At 33.6% G+C, this 23,840-nt stretch overlaps 2 protein-coding genes across 2 annotated transcripts; one reads left to right on the top strand and one right to left on the bottom strand.

Annotated features, from left to right (window-relative positions):
- Positions 1 to 252: 252 nt before the first annotated feature.
- On the bottom strand, positions 253 to 13,947 carry LOC145586657 (NAD-dependent malic enzyme, mitochondrial). The gene is made up of 19 exons (XM_081643547.1): positions 13,615 to 13,947; positions 12,398 to 12,494; positions 11,758 to 11,876; positions 10,823 to 10,990; positions 10,178 to 10,306; positions 9,364 to 9,424; positions 8,103 to 8,206; positions 7,595 to 7,678; positions 6,099 to 6,205; positions 5,229 to 5,340; positions 4,571 to 4,684; positions 4,115 to 4,180; positions 3,432 to 3,504; positions 3,233 to 3,319; positions 2,215 to 2,269; positions 2,065 to 2,136; positions 1,225 to 1,287; positions 1,039 to 1,153; positions 253 to 771 (listed from the first exon to the last, which is right to left on the bottom strand). Exons 1-19 carry the CDS (start codon positions 13,783 to 13,785, stop codon positions 703 to 705), a joined length of 1,866 nt encoding a protein of 621 aa, XP_081499673.1. The 5' UTR covers positions 13,786 to 13,947; the 3' UTR covers positions 253 to 702.
- A 2,542-nt stretch (positions 13,948 to 16,489) lies between these two features.
- On the top strand, positions 16,490 to 18,030 carry LOC145585536 (uncharacterized). Its single transcript, XM_081642236.1, has one exon. It carries the CDS (start codon positions 16,737 to 16,739, stop codon positions 17,616 to 17,618), a length of 882 nt encoding a protein of 293 aa, XP_081498362.1. The 5' UTR covers positions 16,490 to 16,736; the 3' UTR covers positions 17,619 to 18,030.
- Positions 18,031 to 23,840: the final 5,810 nt, after the last annotated feature.

The raw sequence follows: 23,840 nt of genomic DNA, 5'->3' as shown, positions 1-23,840 counted from the left end.
GAAAAAGCGGGTCCAAGTTTAAAAATCACATAAGGCCCCGAAGTTCTTTGCCCCGCCCCTGACGAAAAACTGGTGTTGACCAAAAGGATTAGAAGATCTGTTGCACTAAGAAGTCCAATTTTTACTCAATGTCAAGACAGTTTACTTTTTTATATTCTCTAAAAAGCTGAACGCTCAATATCCTTCATCTATATATAAGCAGAGATTGTTTTGGTGTGTTTTTGTAAATCCGTGACACTAATAAGAATACGCTTCCAGCCGACGTTATAAGTTCTACATTTAGCAAACATCACCTTCAATAACATTGATAAATATATGTAATTTGACAGACATAAAGTTACAGGAGTTAGCCTTTTAGATGTTATGATAACCAATATACTTCGTATTACATACAACGTGCAACCATTTGTGTCCTGACTGTCCTCTACAATTTAAAGCCATAGTCCCCTGAAAACAGACTTGGAATGGAAACAATAATGGTGAATAGAGCTTGACCAAAACGGGTAAATAGCAATACACTAGAATATAAGCAACGGATAAGCAGCAAGAAATGACAGTTGCCCCATTCAAGCAAAAATAGCTATTATATGTGTGATTTGTGTCTATCAGAGAAGATGGCAACAGTGGCGGGGGACAGGACTGCTTCTCTAATTTCAATACAACACGCATTTTCTCCTTTCACCCTTATATATGGTTTCAGATCTACTTGTACACTAAAGTAGGGTATTCTGGGTTCCACATGTTGTTCTCTACATATTCTAGAAGTTCCTCCTGCAAGGCAACATTAAATTTCAGTTACTATAAGAGACTGGATCCCAATTGAAGGGGTAACATGCCAGACAACGACGACTTCAAAAGAAAGGCAACAAGTAACAGTTTCTTGTGACCCAGCTCTCAGGTACAGGGTTTCAACTAAAACAAATACATATATGAGAGCATAAATCATAGGCATGTACGATAAATCTTGGGCCAATTGATGAAATGCCTGTTAGTATGATAATTTCTTTTAAAAAATAAGTTTTAAGTTTGTAATATTACCTCATTTAGTTTCTGGAGTTCCCTAACATCCATGCCACGATAGCCTTCTGCAAGGTCCTCTTCTAAAGCCTCCTTCACTACAGCTGCTGCTACCTCTTTAGTGATGTCGCGTATTCTGCACCGGAAATAGTGTAAAAGAGATGCCATGAAAATAAAATTCTGAAAGCTAAATGCTCCAAAACTAACCTCGATGTTGAAGGATAGATGACTCCATTGAGCACCTCTTCTTCAGTCATATACCCAGCTAAGCTGTAAATCAAGAAACAATATCAGCATACTCTACTAACACAGGTCTGTGTTTCATAGCATGCTGGAGAAAATTAAAACCTTTTTTTTTCAGTGAGTGTGTGTACTGAATTCAATCAAACAAGCGAAAGAAAAGTATTGCACCTCCTTAGTGACATATCTATTCAGTTTTGTCTGTCTCCAATATACCACAAATATTCTCTCCTCAACATTATTAGTAACATGTGATATGGAAAAGTTTAGTTTTAACTTGCTAACTTAAATGTGGCCTATTGTAGTGAGAGAGACTATACTAGAGATACAGCCACAAAATTTTAGGAGGAAACGGACACTAAATTTATTTACAGATACTATCAAAAGAGCATAAAAATCAATTTCTACAATCAGGCTTAAATGGCTAGAGATTGCAGTCATGAGCCAAGTCAAGACATCTTTCGCTCTCACTAGCAAGTAGCAACTATTGCTGAAGAGGTTGAGAACTTTTAAGAACATTTAGTAATGAAGCAAAATTGAGCTAGCATCCACATTGCAGTACCTTCAACTGCACCTCAGGATCACAAGGGACCAGGCATGACAGATGACTTCTAGGAGCAAATAATAAGAAACCATGCTAATACTATATGTGATCAGATTCTGGTGATTTATTGATCAAATATGATAAGAGTGCATACGCCAAAGAAGAGAAACAACTGAGGTTGGATCTGCGGTATACAATTAAGCAAAGGAGAAATCATGGTAATCCATTGCACATAAGCTTTCAGTAGAACTGCTAATACTTACCGCTCCGCAGCAGCCTGTAACATGCCATCTGAGACTATCTCAGAGCCTGAGAGAAGGGTACCTAGTCCTATCCTGATTGTTCAAGAAAAAAGACATTAGTAAAGAAGAATGAAGGGGGCAATTTATATCAAAAGCTAAGTGGAAACTTACCCTGGAAAAAGGTACATGTTATTTCCCTGGTTCACATGACCAGTCTTGCCATTTCCTGCCATATCAAAAAATGTTCCATTAGAATTATAATACTCCTTTGTCCATTCTCCCAGAAGAAATCTACAGTTGTTGGGGTTTGGGGGACCAGGGAGGGGAGAAAAGGGCATACTGTAGTGTCCGTTGGGCACATTAAAATTGCTTTAACCAAGAGGGTAGAGAAGAGAAGACCCGAAGATGCATTATCTTAAAAAGATTTTCTTGTTCTTCTAGTCAGCAATTTTTCATAAGACTCTAATACAAGTATATACATCTTTTGTTTTTTTTTTTTTTTTTGGGTTCTTCTCTACTGTGAGTATAGAACAAGAAAATTCTGAAAAATGTGAGTGGGTGGAAGAAAAATATGGATAAAGTAAGAGAGGCAAAGTGTAGTGGAAATGTGTAAATATTGATAGGTAGGGTGGTAAAGGGGCTTTGACAAAAATGGAGTTAGTACAGCAGTACAAGAGTGTACTAGTGTAGAACAAAAAAATTAAAAATATATATATAAATAAAAATAAATGAACTAAACGGAAACAGCAAAAAAATGGAAAAAAAAAAAAAAAAAGATGTACTTCCTCTGTCCCTAATTAAAAGCCTCTTTCTCTTTATTATGTGAGTAATAAATGCTAGAAAGAGGCTTTGTATTAAGGGATGGAGGGAGTAGTATATAAAGCACGGTGGGGGGTGGGGAAGGGGATGGTTGGTAAAAGTTACATAGCCATATTCTAGCATAGTATGAACGCTTAAGTGTACTTCAAGGATTGGGAGAAATAAGTTAAAGAAGAATATATTAATTCTGGGATTAACATGAGTTATCTAAAAGTTACCGGGGCGATACGAAGCCCCAAAGGACCTCAGTTGTCCATTGCATTTCCCCTTGTGCAACAGTTCTTATTTTCTTCCACATTACACTAACATCATAGTGCAATCATCTTTTTTTTCAAAAAAATTGAGCATATTGATTAGAATGAATGCATACCAAGATCCACATTTTGGAATGGGCTTCCACTTGCGTATATGATGTGGTCACCAACTATAGAGAAAGCTTCTTCAGGGGTGCATTCAGCTGTCATTAGGAAAATATATATTTAAAAAAAAAAAAAAAAAAAAAAAAAAAAAAAAAAAAAAAAAAAAGCTGAAGAAGAGCTGAATATCACCATAAAGACGTACAAGCATACCATTTTTTGTAGGGTTTGACATAGCAAAGATTGCAGGCTTTGTTGATGTTGAGCCTTTAAATGCTTCCAAGACCTAAACCACATTTAAGAAATGGGTTAACTTTCAACCAGAAAGTGTGCAAAAGTTCACAGCTTAACACAATATAATTTTTTTTCTAATACTGAAAAGAATCTTTTTTCAGGAGAGAATATTGGAAAATTCCCGCAGCAACTAGAAGAATGAGCCGATCACACTATATTAAAAAAATGAAAAGGAAAAAAAAGCACAACCTCATACACAAATTGACCAATCATTTCATAACGAAAACATAAAATGCGAATTTTATATTTAACGACAAATATATAACTTACTATTGGAAAGCTTGTATTCAAAGATTTTCAAAATACTGATTTTATTATGCGTAGAAATGTATTTCGTGAAAGAATTAATGAATTAATAGTCATATACAATCATTAATGAATTGATATTGCTGGCTTATCAGATGGTCATTATCTATTATCTGGATGCTCTTGAAGTCTTGAGCCAAGACCAGCATGTAATTAATTATCATATCAGATCTAATTCATTGCCTCCGTAAATGGTGCTTGATTTTTTTTAACTCAGAGCGATTAGAAAAGGAGAGGAGAGAGGAAACAATATTCTTAGCAGGAAAGCAAAAGGAGATCACTTGATCAGTTCATACCTCTCTTGAGAATAGACCCCCAACCGCAGATAATCCAAGAAGTACATCAGGTTTAACCTGCCGAACCTGTTTCACGTATGATCAAAATGTAAATGCATCAAAATCACGCATCCAACACTTTTGGTAAGTTCAAAGAGCATAAGCCCTCACAAGATCTAAACTTAAAATAAAAAAATAAAATAATTTTAAGTAAGCTATAGAGAAAAAAACATAATTATTGTAGTATAACTTTCAAGGATTAAATTTTTGGCTCAAGAAATAAGTCATCTGAATCAGATGGAGCCCAACTTTATGATTCTATTATGCTTTTCGATCAATGAGACGAAGTAAGCAAAGTGGGATTAACATAACAGGATCAACAAAAAGTACAAGTTTGCAAGAGTTGCATATTTGTGTAAACAAATTGCACACTCTGTAACATGTAAGTTGTAAGCAGTGGGGCAGAAGTTCACTAACCACTTCCGCCAGGCTTGCCCCTTCCTTCAACCCTTGGCGATTAATTTCATTAGCCTTCCAAGCAAAAGGGCGGACCTCTGGATCTATATCTTCGCGCTCCTCAGTTATCAGTCCCTGGTATGCACAATAGAACCGCTTAGTCATGATCAACTACACGGTTTCTGTTATAAAGTTAAAGCTAAAGCTCTTCTGTTTGCCAATCGAAAGTAGTCCATAACTCAGTGACAAACGCTCCTAATTATCACCAAGGTGGGAAAACAAATATACAAATATAAAGTTCCAGAAAAAATAAAGGCAAAGATACATTACCTTCTTACTCACAGGCAGGAAATTAAAAACTTATCATTTTTCTAAAAAAATTATAGGGGTAGAGATAACAGAATACAGGTAACCCAAAACAAATCAAACGATCCAGTCTCTCTGAAGTCTGAAAATTCGGCAGTAACAACCCCTTTAAAGCCACAGTTCATCTAGAGACTAGAGTCTAGAAATCCTAGCTAATACATGGCTTTCTTCCTAGATAGCTTATTCTGTTATTCTACTAATAACAAAAAATATTTGTTCGTCAACAAGTCAAAGGCGTTGAATTACTTAAATCTGCATGAAGTGCCCAAGGAATGCAGTATACTGTCAGACAAAAGCTTAATTGATTACACACCTTGGCATCAACCACCCAGAATTGGCTCCTTGCACTTTCATAGGCAGACTCATTATTCCCCAACATCCTAGCCATTGTTTTTCTGGCAGCATTAAGAACACCTACACCTGCACTGTCAGAATCAACAAAACCAAAATGTCAGTTGCTGGACAAAACTCCAAATGTTGCCAGGAATCATGAGTTTATTTTCTGCACGCCATTAATTTAATCTTAGCTGCCAAAACAGACAAAAATAACTCAAACAAGCTCAAAAATCAGAGTTTCACTCAGATATAGGAGATGAAGAGCAAGAACTACAAGATTCTAAAGCATAGCAGGACCAGGACAAGAAAAGAGGAAACACCCATTTATTTCCTTATTCATTTTGAAATATTCCCTCTAGCTAAGATCTCCGACTTCTCATTTAGGACATGTTTCAGAATTCAAGCCAACATTCCACTTCCTGCTTAGTATCATGAGCTCTAAACTCCCTAACCTTCTTCCCTGGCCTTTTCTGATAATTCAAACCAAACACTACATGAGATACTATTGGGATTTGTTCATGAGAACTCTTTGAGACAGCCATACTCCACTCTTCTACAAACAAGATCCTCAGAGCCCAAGATACATGCAACAACTTTGCAGGTAACCCCTCCTTCCCCCCAATTCCCCACCACCCCACCCAACCTACCCACCGCAGGTATAAACACTATTTTTTTAATTCAGCAGATAATACAGGGCAAAGTTAAGTGAGGAATTGAGAATTAAAATCATTAATCTTCAATCATTAGGCAGTAAATATATATATTTTTTTAATTCATTTAGCAATATCTACAAGCTAAGTTAAAATAAATCTACACCAAGTCCAGAGAAAAGGCAAGACAGGAGAACCTTCCAGCTCCGGCAACAACAATCTTTTGTTTAGGAAAGTCAATCATTGGCCTTCCTTGAGCCCTTACAGCTCCCAGAAGCCCAGCAATTGCAACACCTGCGGTCCCCTGTTTTTAATAGAAAGAGAATCAAACATGTTACTTGCTGTTCTCGGTTTTCAAACAAAAGACAATAAAGCAGGCACTTCTGAAAAAAGAGATGGTCGGCAGTAATAGCCAAGAATTAAATAAATTTTGGTAAAGGCCATGCAATAAGATAATCTCAAAGTCCCAATTTGTTAATTTGGTATCTATTCTAATTTTTAAGACTATAGTAACTTCAACAGCACAAACAATGACAATCTAGTTTATCAAAAGATACTTAAGCTTAATAAGAATCTATATATTCGAGTCCATCTAATTTATAGCTAAAATTATGTAAAATGAATTTATCTATAATATTTAAAAGTTTGAAACTAATTTAACATTAGCACCTACAAAGAACGCTTACATATTCACAATCATCCAAATTCCATTCTAGCCTAGATTAAATATGGAAATTAACATTCTTCAGAAATTCACGTCACATTAACTTACAAAAGAGGAAGCAGATTTAACCAGAAATGCTTGCAATCTAACTACTAAAAAAGAGGAGAAGCCTAAGGCAACAGCCACGATCAAACCTATAAAAAAAAAACCAAAGCACCTAGTGAGGAGGCTTACTCTGCCTCGAAAACCATAGTTGAAATATTAGGCATGAACTATAATATCTGCTTACAAAACGTATTCAAATCTCCTATATGGATGACTTCATACTTTACACAAGCCCTTGCTTGTAGTAGCATAAAAAAAGGTGATGGACAGGAAAAACACATTCTGAATATAGCATATAAAACCAACCTTGTAATGATCTAGACTAATACTGAAAATAAAACTAGTAACTGACTTATACAAGGTGAATGATGATATATAATGAGTGGAAGAAGAGACGAAATGTCATATATTTCAGTAAATATGTAAAATACAGACCCAGCCTTACGTAATTGATTGCTCACGTTTGTAACATAGCACATGAGCATCCTAAAGTTTAGCCACCATCAATTTGATTGCTCAATCAAAAAACTCTTTCCAGAGAGCCAAACAAAGAGCACTTTTATACGTCAAGGTTCTATGACTAGAAGAAACTAAAGGCTGACCAAAACTTCAAGAAAAGGGCTCCTTAGCAATCGCATGTGCACATAGAAACTCTTTTATCCAGGATTTTTTTTTTTTACAAAGCCAAGGAAGTGTGCTTAACAAGAGCCCATTGCTATCTAAAGTTGTCGTTCCCACCTCCCCTCCCTGGAAAAATTAAATAAATAAATATATAAACCTAATATTGTGGTACTATAATGGATATCAGACACAAAAAACAAGAGGGTTACAAACTGAGCCTTTTGGGTTCTAAACAATTAACCCTTACGCAATATTCTAAGGTGAAGAGCTGAAGACGCAGCCAGCATAATAGCATACTTATACCTGTACATCATCATTGAACATTCTGTAATTATGTCTGTACCGCTGTAACAGCTTGAAAGCCCATTTGGTTTGGAAATCTTCAAACTGCACAAGAGAGCAAATGGTGGTGAAAATGCCACAGAAAAATAACAGAATTCCCAATGCTTTGCGAGTGCATCTTGGCATCTATATTTTTTCTTTGCAAAAAGGAGAGAAAAATAGTCATTTGACATTCAAAATGGTACTTTTATGGTTACAGTGGTACATTTTTGTGTTATTATGCATGTATATTGTACCATTATGTCTTAGTAGTACTATTATATCTCACAGTGGTATAATATTTTGATGTACTGTTTACATACTTTTTTGTACTATTAGCAAAATATTTATACCACCACAACATTTAATGGTACTATTTACCTATGAAATTGTACTTTTTTTCATGGCCTATTGCTGAAAATATACATAGGCGCTATGCGCCAAGAGTTTTCCATGCTTTGCAGCAGCTTCATAGCATAAAGAAACTGACCTGCACAATAACATTCGGCCAGCGTGTATAAACCGCCTCCATAAATTCATCTATGACTGCAAGATAATCTTCTCCATCAAGACGGTTTTCTTGCAATCCCAAATCTGCCAATAAGAAGTATAGATCATTACACTTCTTACATTCAAATCACTTTTACGCTATCACACACTTGGATAAGTACACAGAAAAAACAGCCTTCAAATAAAATAAATAAATAAATGTTGTTGGTAGGGTCTAAGAAGGTTTGGATGTATGCAACCTTACCTTAACCAATAAACTCCAAGAGGGTTGTTGCACAGGAAAAATAGATTAATTAATAAAAAATTCTATAAAAAAAAAATCCACTTAGAGAAACTAGAATTAATTACTGTAAGAAAATCTGTTTAGAGAGGAAAACATGTTTATTAGTAAAGCTAGAATTAACTACTGTAATCTTACAAGTACATAGAATACTTGATAACGGCAGCAGCAAAAAAGTGGTAGTATAAATAAAAACAATAAAAAGTATATTTGTACTAATAGTCTACTATTACAACAACAACAATACTACAAGATAAAATGAAGGATGCTGAATTAATGTTTGCATGTGGAATTTTCAATTTCCTTTGATGATGAGGTAGCTATCCATACACACCATTACACCAAGAGAGGAAAAAAATCTCACTGTAAAAATTATCAGCAGTGACAAAGTTCACTAATTTTGGAAAGCAGTAGTCTTCACAGACTTGCTAAATTAGATCACTTAGGAACAAAAGATGTGAGATTTATTACTTCATCCTTTCCTTTACATATGGTTGGTAGATGCACCCTTGGTTTGTCTTTAAAATCAATTGTTTCAAACATAAACAAATATCAGTAGAACTAACCTCTCTACATTCTTTTACAAAAGCAGCAAGCATAAGATCTCTTCAAGGCCTAAACCCCACTTTAGGAGGAAACCTAGTGAAAAGTACAGTGGTTATTTTATGAAATATAGAAAACTAAAATTTTTGAAAAGGAAAGCCAATCCCATCATACTCATTCTAAAAGAAAAAATTTGAAAATCATAGCATTTAGCCCACCCTTTCAAAAGTTGACTGTGAAAGCATTCACATGAAGAAACATAGGCTACATTCAGTACACCATGTAAAAACATACATTAGATGTGAAAAGACAAACACATGATAAGAATGTTTACGAGCAAAAGACAACATCTCAAATGAACTGAGGCTGATAAACTAAATTACCAAACCCCTATCCATGACAGGATTTATATTCTTACATAGAGGGTCCTTAAGGAGCTTCTCATTATTGGTTCCAACATCAATCATCACTGGTAACACCTGCCCACCAAAAAAAGATCATTAAGGAAAAGGGCTCACCTCAAAGAGTTGGAACTGAAAGAAAGGGTAATATATGCTCCACAACAAAATCATCTCTTAAAAGAAGCCTCCACCAGCAGGGCTGTGTATGTGTGTGTGGAGGGGGGGAGGGGGATAGGAAAATCAATCTACACACTCAAATTTAAAAAACTGAAAACCTATCGCACATTTTTTTCAGAGAAGGTTTGACCATTTGAATAAGATGCCTACCAACCCATGAGGAGACCAGTATTTAAAAAAAAGCATTCAACAAATTTTTTTGAATCACTTTAGAGTGAAATCTTGCTCAACTACATGTTTAGAATCATCTATAGTCTATAGTAAGTCTCACCTGATAATGCATCTAATGAGTAATGACACATGAAAGTATGGAAGTGCTGATTTTTACAGATTACCTCACCTAAAAATTACTACTAATTAAGAATCATCATAACAAGGGATCAGGAGTCATATTCAAGCAATAACAGCGGGGAAAAGAATTCCAATCACGAACTACATCAGAAAGGGACATGACAAGAAAAGCCCCGCTAGCGTGAGGCACGAACCTAAAGAGAAACTAAATACAATTATAATGTAGAAATAGTTGAGGTTAAAGAACATATTAGACATTAGGATAGGAAAAAAAATTAGTGAGAAATTTGATTTGAAATCCAGATTCAGAAGCTAAACTATAGACACAAGGAAAATGACATGACTCAAAAGTCAAGTAATTACTCTTTGTGGGTTTATCCCAGCAGCAGCAACATATAAATCTAGTTTTCCAATTGCAATACCAATGCCCTGAATCCCTAGATCTCCAAGCCCCAATATTCTACTACCATCAGTCACAACTATCATATCGACCTGCAAAACCAGAAAATGATATCAGCATAAAGCCAGGAGAACAAAGGTGGGGAAAACAAGTGATTGGAACATCAATTACTAACATTAAAAGAAAAAGGACGGAAATCCTACTTCCAGCTTAACTTTGGCGCCAAATATAAAGATATTCATATTATGCAGAGTTTTACAAAAGCGTTTTGACATATATAAGGTGATTTGAAACAGTATTCGGTAAGCTGTTAATGACTGCAATTTGGTTCTGAAATCTGTTTTCTGATTTTCTTATAGTAGTAAGAGTTCAATTTTTACAGATTAAGCAAGAAACTGGTGCATGAAAACATAAATTAAGGCAAATCAAACATTAGTTAAAGTTGATCCTAAAGTAGAAAGGAAAAAAAAAAAAAAAAAAAAAAAAAAAACTGTACTGGAGAAATTTCTCTTCTGAATAGTATCATTATTCACACAGAATAAGTGAAATAGCTAAAACTTTTAAAGAACGAATCTTGCATTAAGAATCATTTTGTCATGAGGAAATACCTGATCAGCAGGCCAATTGTATACCATTGACATCATCTCTCCACGATCATCAGCACTAAAGTACATTCCTCGTGGCCTTCGATACAACCCGCTGTAATTCTGGCAAACAAGACCAACTGTAGGAGTGTACACAATAGGAGCATATTCTGCAATATTTGCAATTAAAACCTGAAAAAATAATTAAACAGACTGTCAGAACATCTAAACATATCTAGGCATCAACCAGATACAGCATAAATTTGTATGTTTTAGTTTGGCATGCTTCTCAGAAATCAAGTATTCAGGTGTCATCTTGAACAAGCTTTGCACGTTGCGCATACCCTAATATGCAAAAGTTTACATGAGATCACCTCTTTGATTAAGTTCTTAAATAACAGTTTCAGTCTTTACAAAAGTTATCAACGGATTGAGAGCCCAAAGTTTTCTTAATTGAATCTTTAAACATAGGCCAAACTATATGAAGTGGTATATTCAAGAATTGAAATTACGGAGGAAGCCCAACAAGGAATTAATTAGTTGATTACATTTGATCAGCACACTAATCACTACTGTCCACAATCTACAGGACTATGTGGTTTCGGTAAAGGTTGAAGATGTACGTAACACATTGAGACATTAATGCTCCGTATTTAAGTAATTTAACGATTTCTAGGAAAATTATTTCAGCTCAAAAGAGGTCAGCTGGAATGGATGATTCAAGTTTCAACAATAGTGTTGGATCTGATCATAACTGGGTTATTTAAATGATCAGGACAAAGTCAAATCTAGTAAAAATTCCAATTAAATTTCAATTTCATCAGTTCATAGCTCTCAAGAAAAAGTTGGGCAGCCCCAAAAAACTATAAAATGCATCAATGTTTTCTATGCGAAACTTGCTAGTCTTGAATTTTGAAATGCATGGAAATACAACCACATAAACAAGGGTACTCACTCACTTTATAGTACATTGTCTCATTTCTGTCATGCAGCCGGTTGAGTATTCTCCATTTTGCTAAAGCATTGGGATCAGATGGTCCATCCTTTGTTTGCTTTTCAAGTCTCCTTAGGTCAGCCACTGTTTGGTGGCAGTAATTAATAACAAGCATTTTTCAAGCACAAAAAGGCATCCATAGCAAGCAGTACCCAGAAGCAAATTGATGCAAAATGTTTTGGATAGTATATAGGATGTAGCCAATTTGTTGGTATCTTGAAGAAGTGAACACGAGATATAAGGCTTATAACTAATTTCCAGTTTGGGTGGGATGTAAACAGTGTACTTGAAATCATGATTCAATTCTTAGAATCTTAGGATTCATGTATGGCTATACAGTTCGATTCATAATTCTACCCAATTTTACATATTTCTCTTAACTAGCGAAAACCTCACATACTTAAAATATGCCTACAGAACTAAATTTTGCACTTTCCAGAGACTGCATTCTTATTAGCTATGACAAGGGAATGAAGTATCACCAAATTACCATACCATGTAAATGACAGGAACATCAGAGCACATTGAAAAGCTATAAACATTCGGCGATAATAGAAAGAGACACAAACATTGAAATGAGAAATAATAGAGAGATAGAAACTAACTAAATCGGTTAATTTGCTGCTCAGTAGTCATAACATTTGGTGGAAGAAGTCCACGAAGATCAAGCCTATCACGTTCTGTCATGGAAAATGCAGTGCCCTACTTTTCAAACAGTCATATCAAAAACTCAGTTTTAGCCATTACTGAAGAATCACAGGAAAACTGTGCGGCAGATTTGAAAAATGAAAAAGTAATAGCAAGAAAGTTCACAAGCAGATAAGAATCGAGTAATTACATGTTTATATCTTGTCAAAAGAACAAGTCCATATAGTCTTTGACATCTCATGTCAGTCATGTGTATTTCACCATGATATAATCACATAATAGTACTAAGTTATGTAGTTTCTCAAGATCTTACTATTCACTATTGCTAAAATATGTACACGCATGTGAATTGATTTTGTTCAAAAAAAAATGTACATGCTCCTCTCTATTTCAAAACATAAGACATTAAGACGTATAACTTTTACTTTATTCTTTTTTCATAATGTAGGTCATATAACCCTTCTTTCCTCATTTAATCACAACATCTAAGGTAAAATTTATCAATATCACCCATTTTTCACTTCTTATCGACATTCAATTCAGTACTTATGCTTTGTTATATTCAGCTTGAAGTTTCACAAAAACAAGTTCAGATAAGAACTAAGCAAGTTCAACTCACAACTTGAAGAAAGATGCATTAGAAAGCTTCAGACTAGTGTGGATATACACTAAACCTTAAATTTCCTTAATCATGAGATGGAAAAAGTTCGTGATTATCATTATCCGTATCGAAAATAACGTAACTAAACATCACAAATCATATAAACTTGTTGCATTTCCTATATCAACCAATTTCATTTCACCAATACTACATCTCCGCCATCTAAAACACTAAATTAACCTTATTTTGCAGCTAAATACATTTTTCGAATGTATCTCCCAGACTAACATCGGCCCCAGTACCATTCCAAATCCTCGGAATTTCCCTAATTTTACTCCTCATTTAAACAAACACATCAACATCACAAGTAATTCAAACAGTTTTTGTCTATAATACAGCATTTAAAAATATGAAATTCACATAAAAACTTCAATAAATCAGCTACAAATCACAAAATCCAAACTAATCACACTTCAAAACCTAATTTGATCAATCAAATTTCACAAACATGAATCAATCAAAAACTAAAATCCTAAAAATCGCGAAGAAAGACGAAGTGAGAGAGAAATGGACCTTGTTAAACCAAGGATCATGAAGAATATCAAGGCTACGTTTGTTAACAATAGCAGGACGATGACCTTCAGAAGTAGTGAACGATCGATGATTCGAAACAATCGCAATTTGATACTTCAACCGTTTGATCAAAGACGACGTTAATCTACTTCGATTACAAATCAACGACATCTTTGAACTTCAATTTCTTCAGAGAAAAATCAGCAGAAATTTGAGATGAATTTCAATGGCGAAGTTTCTTCACTGTTGCTGCAGCTTCTACTGGGGAAGGGAATTTTGTGAGATTGGTGAGAATCTTTCCTAATTGTTTGGGAGCAAAATAATGGTGTGATTGTTTAAGTGTAAGTCAGACAAGGTTCTTTATTTTTGGGAAGGTGGACCCTACTGAAATGGATAGAAGTATAAGAAATTAAGAATGTGGATTGGGCTAAATGGCCCAATCGTATTACAATATTCTTATTCTTCCTACAGATAGACCAATTGGGTAATTGTAGATTGCCAAGATAAGTAATGTATAAGGACCAATTGGGTAATTTAGTGGTTTTTTTTTTTGGTGTATCACCAGTTCATCCTTTAGACTAATTTGGATTTGGGAATCTATTGTGGATGGTTAGATTTCGGTAGTGGATTTATGTTGATATACTACATCCATTTCATATTATTTGCAACTATTGTCAAAAATAAATGCTACACATTATTTGCAACAAATGTTTTCTTTTCTATTTTGGTTAACATTTCTCTCTATCTCCATCTTTATCACATGCATCCATAATTTTCTCTCTCAATCTTACACTCACAACCAAATTTTGTCTAAAAGTCAGTGTGCTCTTTAAAGTTGCAGCTAATATGAAATGGGGGTAGTATGTTTTTCATATGCCTTTGTAATTGACATCAATTCCTTCAATGTCGTTTGAAAGATCAGTTAGATCATCACCATAAGAAAATTAATCACTTTGATGAATGATAGTTGGCAAATTAGCCTCAACCCGTAAACTAAACATTAGATTTGAAAATTCCGTCATTAGAATCACTTAAAGAAGCTTGCTTCAAGAAACAAACATAATATCTAATTCGATTAGCTAAAACAGAGTAGCTTTCAATGTCATTTGTGTTAAGATATTACACGACTTTACTTCAAAAAACAAACATGATACATAAGTCATTTAGCTCAAACAAAATAGCACTTTTATGCCCATTATGTTGAGATAATTCTTTTACACGCTTACTCAATAAAGTGGACTCACTTCCCGTTAATAATCAAACTAAGCATATCTAAAGATAATCTAATTAAACAACATCAAAGTTAATCACATTCATCTATTTACATAAACATCTATTTTTCTTACAATAAGAAAGATGTGAATCCAAATTTACCAACAAAACCATAGTACTTCAAAAGAAGTAGCACTCATTGCCCATCATTTTTTTTTTTTTTTTTGTCTTTTTTGTCTTTTTTTTTATTATTTTTTTATTGTCATAATAATATTTTACATTTTCTCTTTTCCTTTTCTCTTACACCATTGAATCAACATCAAGTATCGTTCTCATGTAAGGATAACCTATTCACTTAATGATAAAATCTACCACAGGGAAAAATTACCTAATCATTCGATGGAAGCAGCCAAAAGTTGATCCAATGTATGACGATCCAAACTGACCCAATGTGAATAAATAGTTCCAGTCATCAATCGACCTAAACACATAAACCAAACATTTGATTCTGTATTTCTAATTGGAGTTAACATTTTTAATGCCGTATGAGATATCCTACATAGCAAAAAGGATTTATTTCAAGTATAATCGAATTCAAAATCATAAAGGGTAGATAAGTAAAAACAACACCAAATTATTATCTCTATGCAAAAGTATCTTTAGCTAGTCAAATAATTAGTGAGGGTGAATCCAAATCTACTATTAAATGATTCTAGAATAGGAAACAAATCACCTAAACCATCTCCCACTATAGTTGCTACAAAGTTTTCTATATACACCAAAATCACAATAAAAGATTGCTTTTCACCCCATGATACTTCTTTCCAATTTCTACAATCTTATTTATCTTTAAAATGCAAGTTTTCTGCCACAAACAAAGAAACATACTCTCGCTTATAAAGCCATAACCATAACACTTAAAAAACAAATATTTCCACTAACGGCAATTAGGTCACAATCACAAACAAAACACAATGCATTTAGACACATTAAAAACACTTTACAATACAAACCACAAGATCTCATCTTTTAAGCAATAATTACTTTGGTCCTAAACTCCTCCAAAAGTTAAGCAACACTATTTGGAGTCAATAGTACTACCTCTGTCCCTAAAAGAATGACCCATTTGGCCTAATTTTAGTCCCAAAAAGAATGATCCATTTGCATTAAAACACCAAACAATTTGCAACAATATTTGTGCAAAATTAGTTTCTCCATATAAAAATTTGATTTTCCATGTAATTTTATTACTTTCTCTATCTATTTTTTTGCAAACCCCATGTAAATTTATCTTTTCAATATATTTTTAGTTCTTTTTATTTAACTTTCTTAATACCCGCGTAATCAACCCAAATGAGTGGTTCTTTCGGGGGGGACGGAGGGAGTAGAAGAAGGAAAATTACAATTGACACAAAAAAGTGGGCAAGTCAAACCCAAAACAAACCTAACATTTTCTCTCTCCTCAAAAGCAACCCAATCCAACCCAAACTTCACCTCATTTAACAACAATAGCACTAAATAAAATTTATTAATCTGACAAAACATAAATAAAAATACATTTTCTATTTTCTAATGGAGTAACTATATCAATAATAACCCCAACTACTACTTCTACTACCAGTAGTACAAAATAAAACTATATTATAAAATCATATAAAAACTCCCCTGAAACTTTACAATACACCCCACATTTTCAGAAGAGGACAACCTTGAATCTTCTCCTTCTTCTCTTTCTTTCTTTATATTTCACCATCATCCAGATCTTCTTACCCAGAAATATTCAACCAGAAAACTGAAAAATCAAATTAGGGAAATGTCAATATATTTTCGACGCTTTAAAAGCGCAGAAAATTGAGGAGAAAGAAAGAGAGAGAGAGAGAAATTGAGGAGAGAGAAAATTAATCAGTCAGATGAGGTGCAAGAAGCACGTATCGGATTTCAGTAGTAGCGTCGGCGTTTGCGCTTCTTGTCTTCGCCTTCGTCTTGAAGCTGTTGTTGAAGCTCAATCTCAACCTAAATCATTGATTTCCGATCATCCTAACCCTAATTCTAATCATCATTCTCAATCTCTCTCCTCAATTCACCTTCATCATCATCATCTTCATCAGAAGCAGCAACAAGCTCTGCCGTCGCAACCGCCGCCGTTGATTTTTCCGAGGTCTGTTTCGCCGTATATTACCCGGCGTAAATCCGATCAAACTACCGCCACCGCCGCCGTCACAGCCGCCGTTGCGGACATCAACAAGAAGCCGATAATTCAACGGTTTTACAGTACTCCACAAGCAAACCCTACTTTTCAGAAGAAGAAAAGCGGCGGGAAATTCGGTCTTATCTCGAAGTTATTCCGATCTAAATCGAGTGTTGTGAGTTCATCGTCGAACTCGGTGGTTGAACCCTGTGAGTTAACTCGGTGCAGTAACCGAGGAATGTCGCCGCAAAACGAGTGGAATGAGTTGGAGGAGAGAGAAAGAGAGTCGACGACGACTCGGCCGAGTCCGGGCCGAGTCAAGGCGAGTCCGGCGAGGTTGATGGCGAACAATATTGCGAGTTTTGCGTTTTGTTTGAGTCCATTGGTGAGAGCTTCGCCGGCGAGTCGGTATCATTGGGGAGTTGAGACGGGATTTTCCGGCGAAATTAGGGTTCCGGTGACCGGGAAAAGTAACGGTGGCTGTTGTAATAATAAAAGTGGTGGAAATATTAATGATAAACCGCACTTGTCTGAAGCGGCGTCGTTTTGTGCGAATCGATCTAGGAAGCTTGCTGATTATGGAAGGTTAAATCGGAAACGTTGACTTTGACTGTGTTCCCTACATACTCAACCACTCAATTGGATGGATTAATGATGATCATGATGTTGACGATCATAGTAAAGTACGATACTACCCTTTGTAGTTTTTTTTTTTTTTTTTAAAATTTTTTTTAGTATGATTAAAATTTTAAAATGTTGATACCAAAAAATTGTGACACATTTTGCTATGTACATTGAAGTTTTTCTTTTTACTACTCCGTAGTCTATAGAAGAGTGATATTTTGCCGTCGGAATATTAGAGAGTGACAAATATTACAAGTAATACAGTGTTTTTACTTGACATTTTTAGTTATTTGGTCGTTTGGTTTAATATTCTCCGAAAGAAGTGTCAATTTGTTGAATCTTCTGTAAGTGTACCAATTTGTTTGATTGTCTTACTTGTCTAGCTGTTCTTGAGAAGTTTTAAGTATTTAAGGGAGTTCAATTTCTAACGAAAGTACTCTGTATGTTTTAGCAGACTCACTTATAAATGTTACTTTCGTATTAATTGTGTTCTAATATTGTAGAAAACGTCGCTTGAGTGTGGATAATGTACATACATAATAGCATCATAAACGCGCTCATTTCATTAACTCTATCCATTGACCATTGCCACTAATTTTGATTCAGGTAATTAACCTGAAATCGGGTTTTTACTTGTATTGGGCTAGTATAATTGTAATTCATTGCGATTATTAATTACTCCATAGAAGTGTTTGACAAGCATTAAGTTGCATTCATTTTAATTTCACCTATATTTTAAATTGTTTCCCTCTTAATTTGAAGTGTATGCCATTAGCATATACGAGTGGTTGAAGTTGACTTGTTTCTCATTACATTACGTTGTTTGTAAATTTGTAATTAAGTTTTCTAGCTTTAATTTACTCTTGGCTGTCAATTCCTAATTGGATGTTGAATTCTTCAATGTTAACTAACTTATGGAGTTCAACTAACTTACAAATCTTAATAATTGTATTTAAACGTAGAACCAAATATAATAAGTTTATAACTACTACACTTTTTTTCCCTATAATCTCCCTTCTTTAGCACAGTTTCAACTATATTCCAATCTTCTATCTTTTTCCTAAACAAAAAGACGGGTGAAAAATGAAAATAACTATGTAAACCATATACATTCAGTTATACCTTGTACATGACACAACAACCAAGCTAAGGTTATATACTAGTACTTTTTTTTTTTTTACCCTATGTGGCTATGTGTAATCAAGGACGCAGCAAGGTACGGGTCCCTAAGGTTTAACGAGTTATGCAGTAAAAGTCCTGATAATTGTCGTCTCAAAACATCTTTACATCATCACCAATTCACCATTACCTTTGTTCCTTTGTTACTACCTTGATTAAAACATTGGGTTAATTATGTCATAATCTACTAACCTAAGCTGCCCTTTTCTGTTATTTTCGAAAACTTTCATATTTTATGAGTTACAAGTATGACCTTTCATAGCTTTATCCTGTAATAGTGAAATAGAGGGATAATGAAAGTTAAATAGAATAACAATAAAAAGTAGCTTTCAAAAAAGGAAGTTCACTTTGATTGGTTTGATTGGAATTATTATAATGATTAAATTATGTAATCAAACGTATTTTGACTGAGATTATAATTTACCTAATGGAGGAGAGAAGAGTTACGTGGCAATTTGTTTGACTTTAAAATTTATGAGTCGTCATAGTTGTACAATCAGATCCTGCCTACAGCCATTGCAAGGCCGGGTCAGCGCTGGAAATAAGCTACTCGTAATTTAAAACACCAAATTTAAAATCATTTGTTTTTTTTACATCAACTTAATTTGCATAAATTAAAAATTTGCATTCCTAAAAAAAAAAATTAAAAAAAAAGCATAAATTAAAATCAAAATTATGGGAAAAAAAATATACTTGTTGGGCGGAGTAATCCGTATATCTATTAATTAGTCCACATAATTTAATTTTTAAGTAATTAAATTATATTTTAATTAATTTACCCGATTATTTTTTATTTTTGAAGGGTTAATTAAGGGTTGCATGACTTTCATCACAACTAATACAAGTATAGATGCATGTGGTAAAGCAAGAAGTCTTTTAAACTTTGGCAAGGAAGATGCCACGTCAACACGGAAGTTATGTCGACCTAGCTTGGATTACGCAAGTAGCAAAGCTTGGTTCGTGGAGGCAGATGCACGATCCGCATGGTGCGTCCGCTCTAAAGTACAAAAAGGTGGAATGAACATGCAGGCATATACTAATGTATATGGGCATATAAAAGAACATAATATTCATTTATAATATACATGGACATATACATAAAAGAACATAGTGTTCATTTATAATGTACATCAAATTTTTGTGCAATAATTTTGTACAGAAAAAATTTCAAGCAAGTAGAGCTCCTTAATTAATTAAGAGTGAGGGTGAATTGGTGAAATGTAAGAGAATTCCGTCCCAACCGAAATAGCTCCCAAGTGGTAAGAAAATCTTTCCAATAGGCTCAACGTTGTTTGATTGTATAATGGTGTTACTTGCTTACATACTCCTTATTAGTCCTTATTCATATACTCTGGAAGGAGTAGAAAAAAAAAGGGTGAAATAACATGCAAGTTGAAAAATGGAGAACGATAGATTAAAATATATATGAAGCACTTCCTAACACTTGATTAGCTTAGGACTTTACTAAATATTATTTCTCTCCTTTGATTTCTTTGCTCAAGTTAACTCCTACGCATGAAGCATATAAATAATAATAATAATAATAATAATAATAATAATAATAATAATAATAATAAGTGAAAGAGAGCTTATTAATTTCAAGTTCATTTTTCATTCAAAAATAAAATAAAAAATTCAAGTTCATTTTATTTACAAGAGCAGTACAACAATACACATTTTTATGTACATAAAGGATTAAGTACTTAATAATAAACACAGAATTGTTTGTTGAAGAATAATGATCGAATCTACAATGAAACAAAGGAAACTCGAGTGAAACAATTATACTTTGCACAACATTAAATTGCCTATATTACAAGTAATTTGTTAAATCAAGAAATCTTTTTAATTTTTTTTTTAATATTTTTTTTATTTTTACAGCAGGAAAGAATTGTATTTGGTAAACAACTTAGGCCCTGTTTTTTTGAGTTGTTTCGCTTTGCAATGGTTGGATGTTCTGATCTGCTCTGCCGAAATATTTTGCTAATCCCTGCTTTGCTATGCTCATAAGCTTAAAAGAACAGGGCCTAATTTAAGAACAAATAGATAGATATGAGTTTGACAACATTCCTTTGGATAATCCTAAAGATCATTGCACATCCATTTTAGAATTGATTGTGTTCCCTCTATACCCCTAAGGTCACCTCACCCACATATTATAGTGGCATGACATCATAATAGTATTTATGATGAAATTAATAGATAGAACACCAAACATGACATGAGGAATTTTAATGGTAGAAAATGGGTAGGACCCACATTATATTATTTCCCACCAATAAGATGGAATGAATATGTAAAGAGAAGCAAAAAGAATTGCGTTATAGGTAACACCCACTCACAAACTCACTTATTATAGGTTAGCTACTTAGCTTATTAGTAGGATTTATCATCTTTATCTATGACTTTCTAAAGCCTCTTGTACAGTACTTCCCGCGTTCCACCCTCCATTTTTTGTTCTTCAAATCTAACTTTAATTGTAATGATTTAAAGTTTTAAATTCGTTACTACCACATGTGGATTTTTTTTTTCTTTTTTTTTTTAGTGTTTGCAAGGTTAAATATATAGAAATGAAATTAATATTCTCTTTTCTTTATATCGAATTATGATATAGTTTGGGTGGATGTTTGATGGAAAAGATGTTTTGTTATCTAGAACCTATGATATACTCGTATTATGATAAAGATGATTAAATTAGTATGTGAATCGAGTGTAAATGAACTTACTATGTTTGATAAATTGACATTCAATGGTACTCTTTAGTATTGTTGAAATGAACAATACGGAGTATAGATCTATTAATTTATTAATTTTATTGTTCTTATGCCGAATATAAATACTACCATTGGATCAATTACTCCATGACACTAGTTCAAGCAAATTGGAGGCATGGTGGTGCATAAAAGAAATAGGAGGGTAAAGGAGGTTTTTTTTTTTTTTTTTTTTTTTTTTTTTTTTTTTTTTTTGACTTTAGATAGCAAAGGTACTGTGCTTATATATGAGCATAATATGCATAAGTGTAACTAAGCGCTTATTAAGTGGATAAACTTAATTTTTCAATGCTTTTTTTTTTGGAAACCAATTTTTCAATGCTAATTAGAGTGTATATGTTTTATTTTTTTTGTTAAGAGAACATAAAGACTAATTATATTACATACAAGAAATTCGGATCTTCAATGTCACTAGTCCACCACTAAAAACTTTTAACCAACAGATAAACTAAAATAATTGACATCCACAAAGCTATTTTAAATAATTTGTTAACGTTAGTAGTAGACTAATAAAATCCTGTTCTTTTGAGCTTCTGAACAAGTAGAGCAGATTTCAACAGAGCAGAGTAGAGTAGTCAAAAAAACCAGGGCTAAGTTGTCAACTTGTCATCATAAATTCATCAAAACCCTGGTTTTCTCCTTTCACATTGTGAAATGCAAGGCAGCACAGTATGTAAATGCTATTGTCAGGTAGGTGGGTTGAGCTCATTAATCCCTCCTTTCTTCTTTCAATGCTTTCCTGAGTTCAGCACCACTTCTTTTATTTTATTTTTCTCTTTCCAATTTTTCATTTTTTTTTTCCCCAAGTTTTCTTTTTGTTGTTTCAAATTGAAAGCCCCTTTAATGGTCAGCAGAAAGTGGACAATTATACAATTATTCTTTCATTAATCATGTGGTAGCCAATAATGTGTTCAATTGATTGAATCTAATTACAATCTCGTATGTGTTACATGCTTTTTTAATGAGTTTAACTTTTATTTTATTTTGTTTTGATTTGCGGGTGTGACAAAAAAAAGTACACGGTTTGAAACTTTGGAACTATATAATTATAAAATCTATTAATATTATTGCCAATTGTCAATATTATATTGGTTTATTAATTAAATGTTGGCCTTTTGTGACTTTGTCTTCATCCTCATTTGTTTTAATCGATTGTTTTAAAATTAATTTGCTCCATAGTTTGTAATTTTATTTTAATAAATGTGTATTGTATAAACGTATAATATATTAATGGTATTTTTAATCTCATCCGGAGACCGCCGAAATGCTACATTAAGTAGTACGAGTAGTACTACTATAATCTTATCATCATCACCTAATTAAACTTTTGCATTCATATTAATGTCAATAATTATTGATATAATCTTCTTAACAAAAAAGACAAAACTTATAAATTATTTTTAAGAAGGCTTTTTGCTTGAACGTTAAATATCTATTGATATAAGAATATCACACATGATGACTTAATTTGGTGAATACATACATTCAGCTTCCTGTATTAACTTACTAATTTTACAATGATTAATTAATAGTTTATTAAAAGACAAGTGGCGTAATAGGAAGATGCGAGACTGTCAAGTGTTATTTGATTCTATATGTGATGAGGAGAGAATAGTGTTAAAGAAGGTTTAATAAATTAGCCATTTTATCTTATTCAAGAAAAACAGTCATAATAACACCACAATAGACTTGCGGAGTTGACGAGTGATTGCATTATTCCCTACATCAATTTATGCAAGCACAAAATATGGGAAAACCTTATACGAATAGTGAATACTACTACTTCCGTAGAAAATGACTCGGTTGTAATACTCCTCTTGTAATCTTTTCACTCACGACTTACTTTAACATTATTAATATACATCCCTTTGAAGTAAGGTTGCAGGATTATACTTTATTAGAGTACTTAGTACTTCGGGGTGGAGATTTCCTTACCCCTCCCACTCCCGCTCTCGCTCCCGCTCCCAAAGAGCCTTGCATGATAACCCAAGCCAGATTGACCAATGAGAGATTCTATATCTTGATAAGACTTTCTCCTTAATTACCCAAAAAAAAAAAAACACACTTCTACGTAGATAATCTTTTGTTAAGTATACGATGGGAATATTATTTACATATGAAATCTAGTTATAATTGTGTAGATACGTTTTAAATGTCAACTTGTACAATTTTTTACTCGAAAAATGATTAATGGCCAAAATTAATTTATGGAAGTGTAAAGAGAAATGAGTAATAAAATGAGGGAGTATGCG

The sequence above is a fragment of the Chenopodium album genome, chromosome 16 (genome assembly GCF_948465745.1).
Source record: "Chenopodium album chromosome 16, dcCheAlbu1.1, whole genome shotgun sequence".
NCBI classification, from domain to species: domain Eukaryota; kingdom Viridiplantae; phylum Streptophyta; class Magnoliopsida; order Caryophyllales; family Amaranthaceae; genus Chenopodium; species Chenopodium album.
This window is presented reverse-complemented; position numbering and strand designations above follow the sequence as displayed.

What these genes read in the sequence shown, in the direction of transcription:
- LOC145586657 (XM_081643547.1), bottom strand. Translation starts at nt 13,785, where the DNA reads ATGTCGTTGATTTGTAATCGAAGTAGATTAACGTCGTCTTTGATCAAA. An exon ending in ATGAGACAATGTACTATAAA is followed by an intron (nt 10,991 to 11,757) that starts GTGAGTGAGTAC and finishes TTATTTTTTCAG; the next exon opens with GTTTTAATTGCAAATATTGC. An exon ending in TTACAGGCTGCTGCGGAGCG is followed by an intron (nt 1,288 to 2,064) that starts GTAAGTATTAGC and finishes CTTGATTTACAG; the next exon opens with CTTAGCTGGGTATATGACTG.
- LOC145585536 (XM_081642236.1), top strand. Translation starts at nt 16,737, where the DNA reads ATGAGGTGCAAGAAGCACGTATCGGATTTCAGTAGTAGCGTCGGCGTT.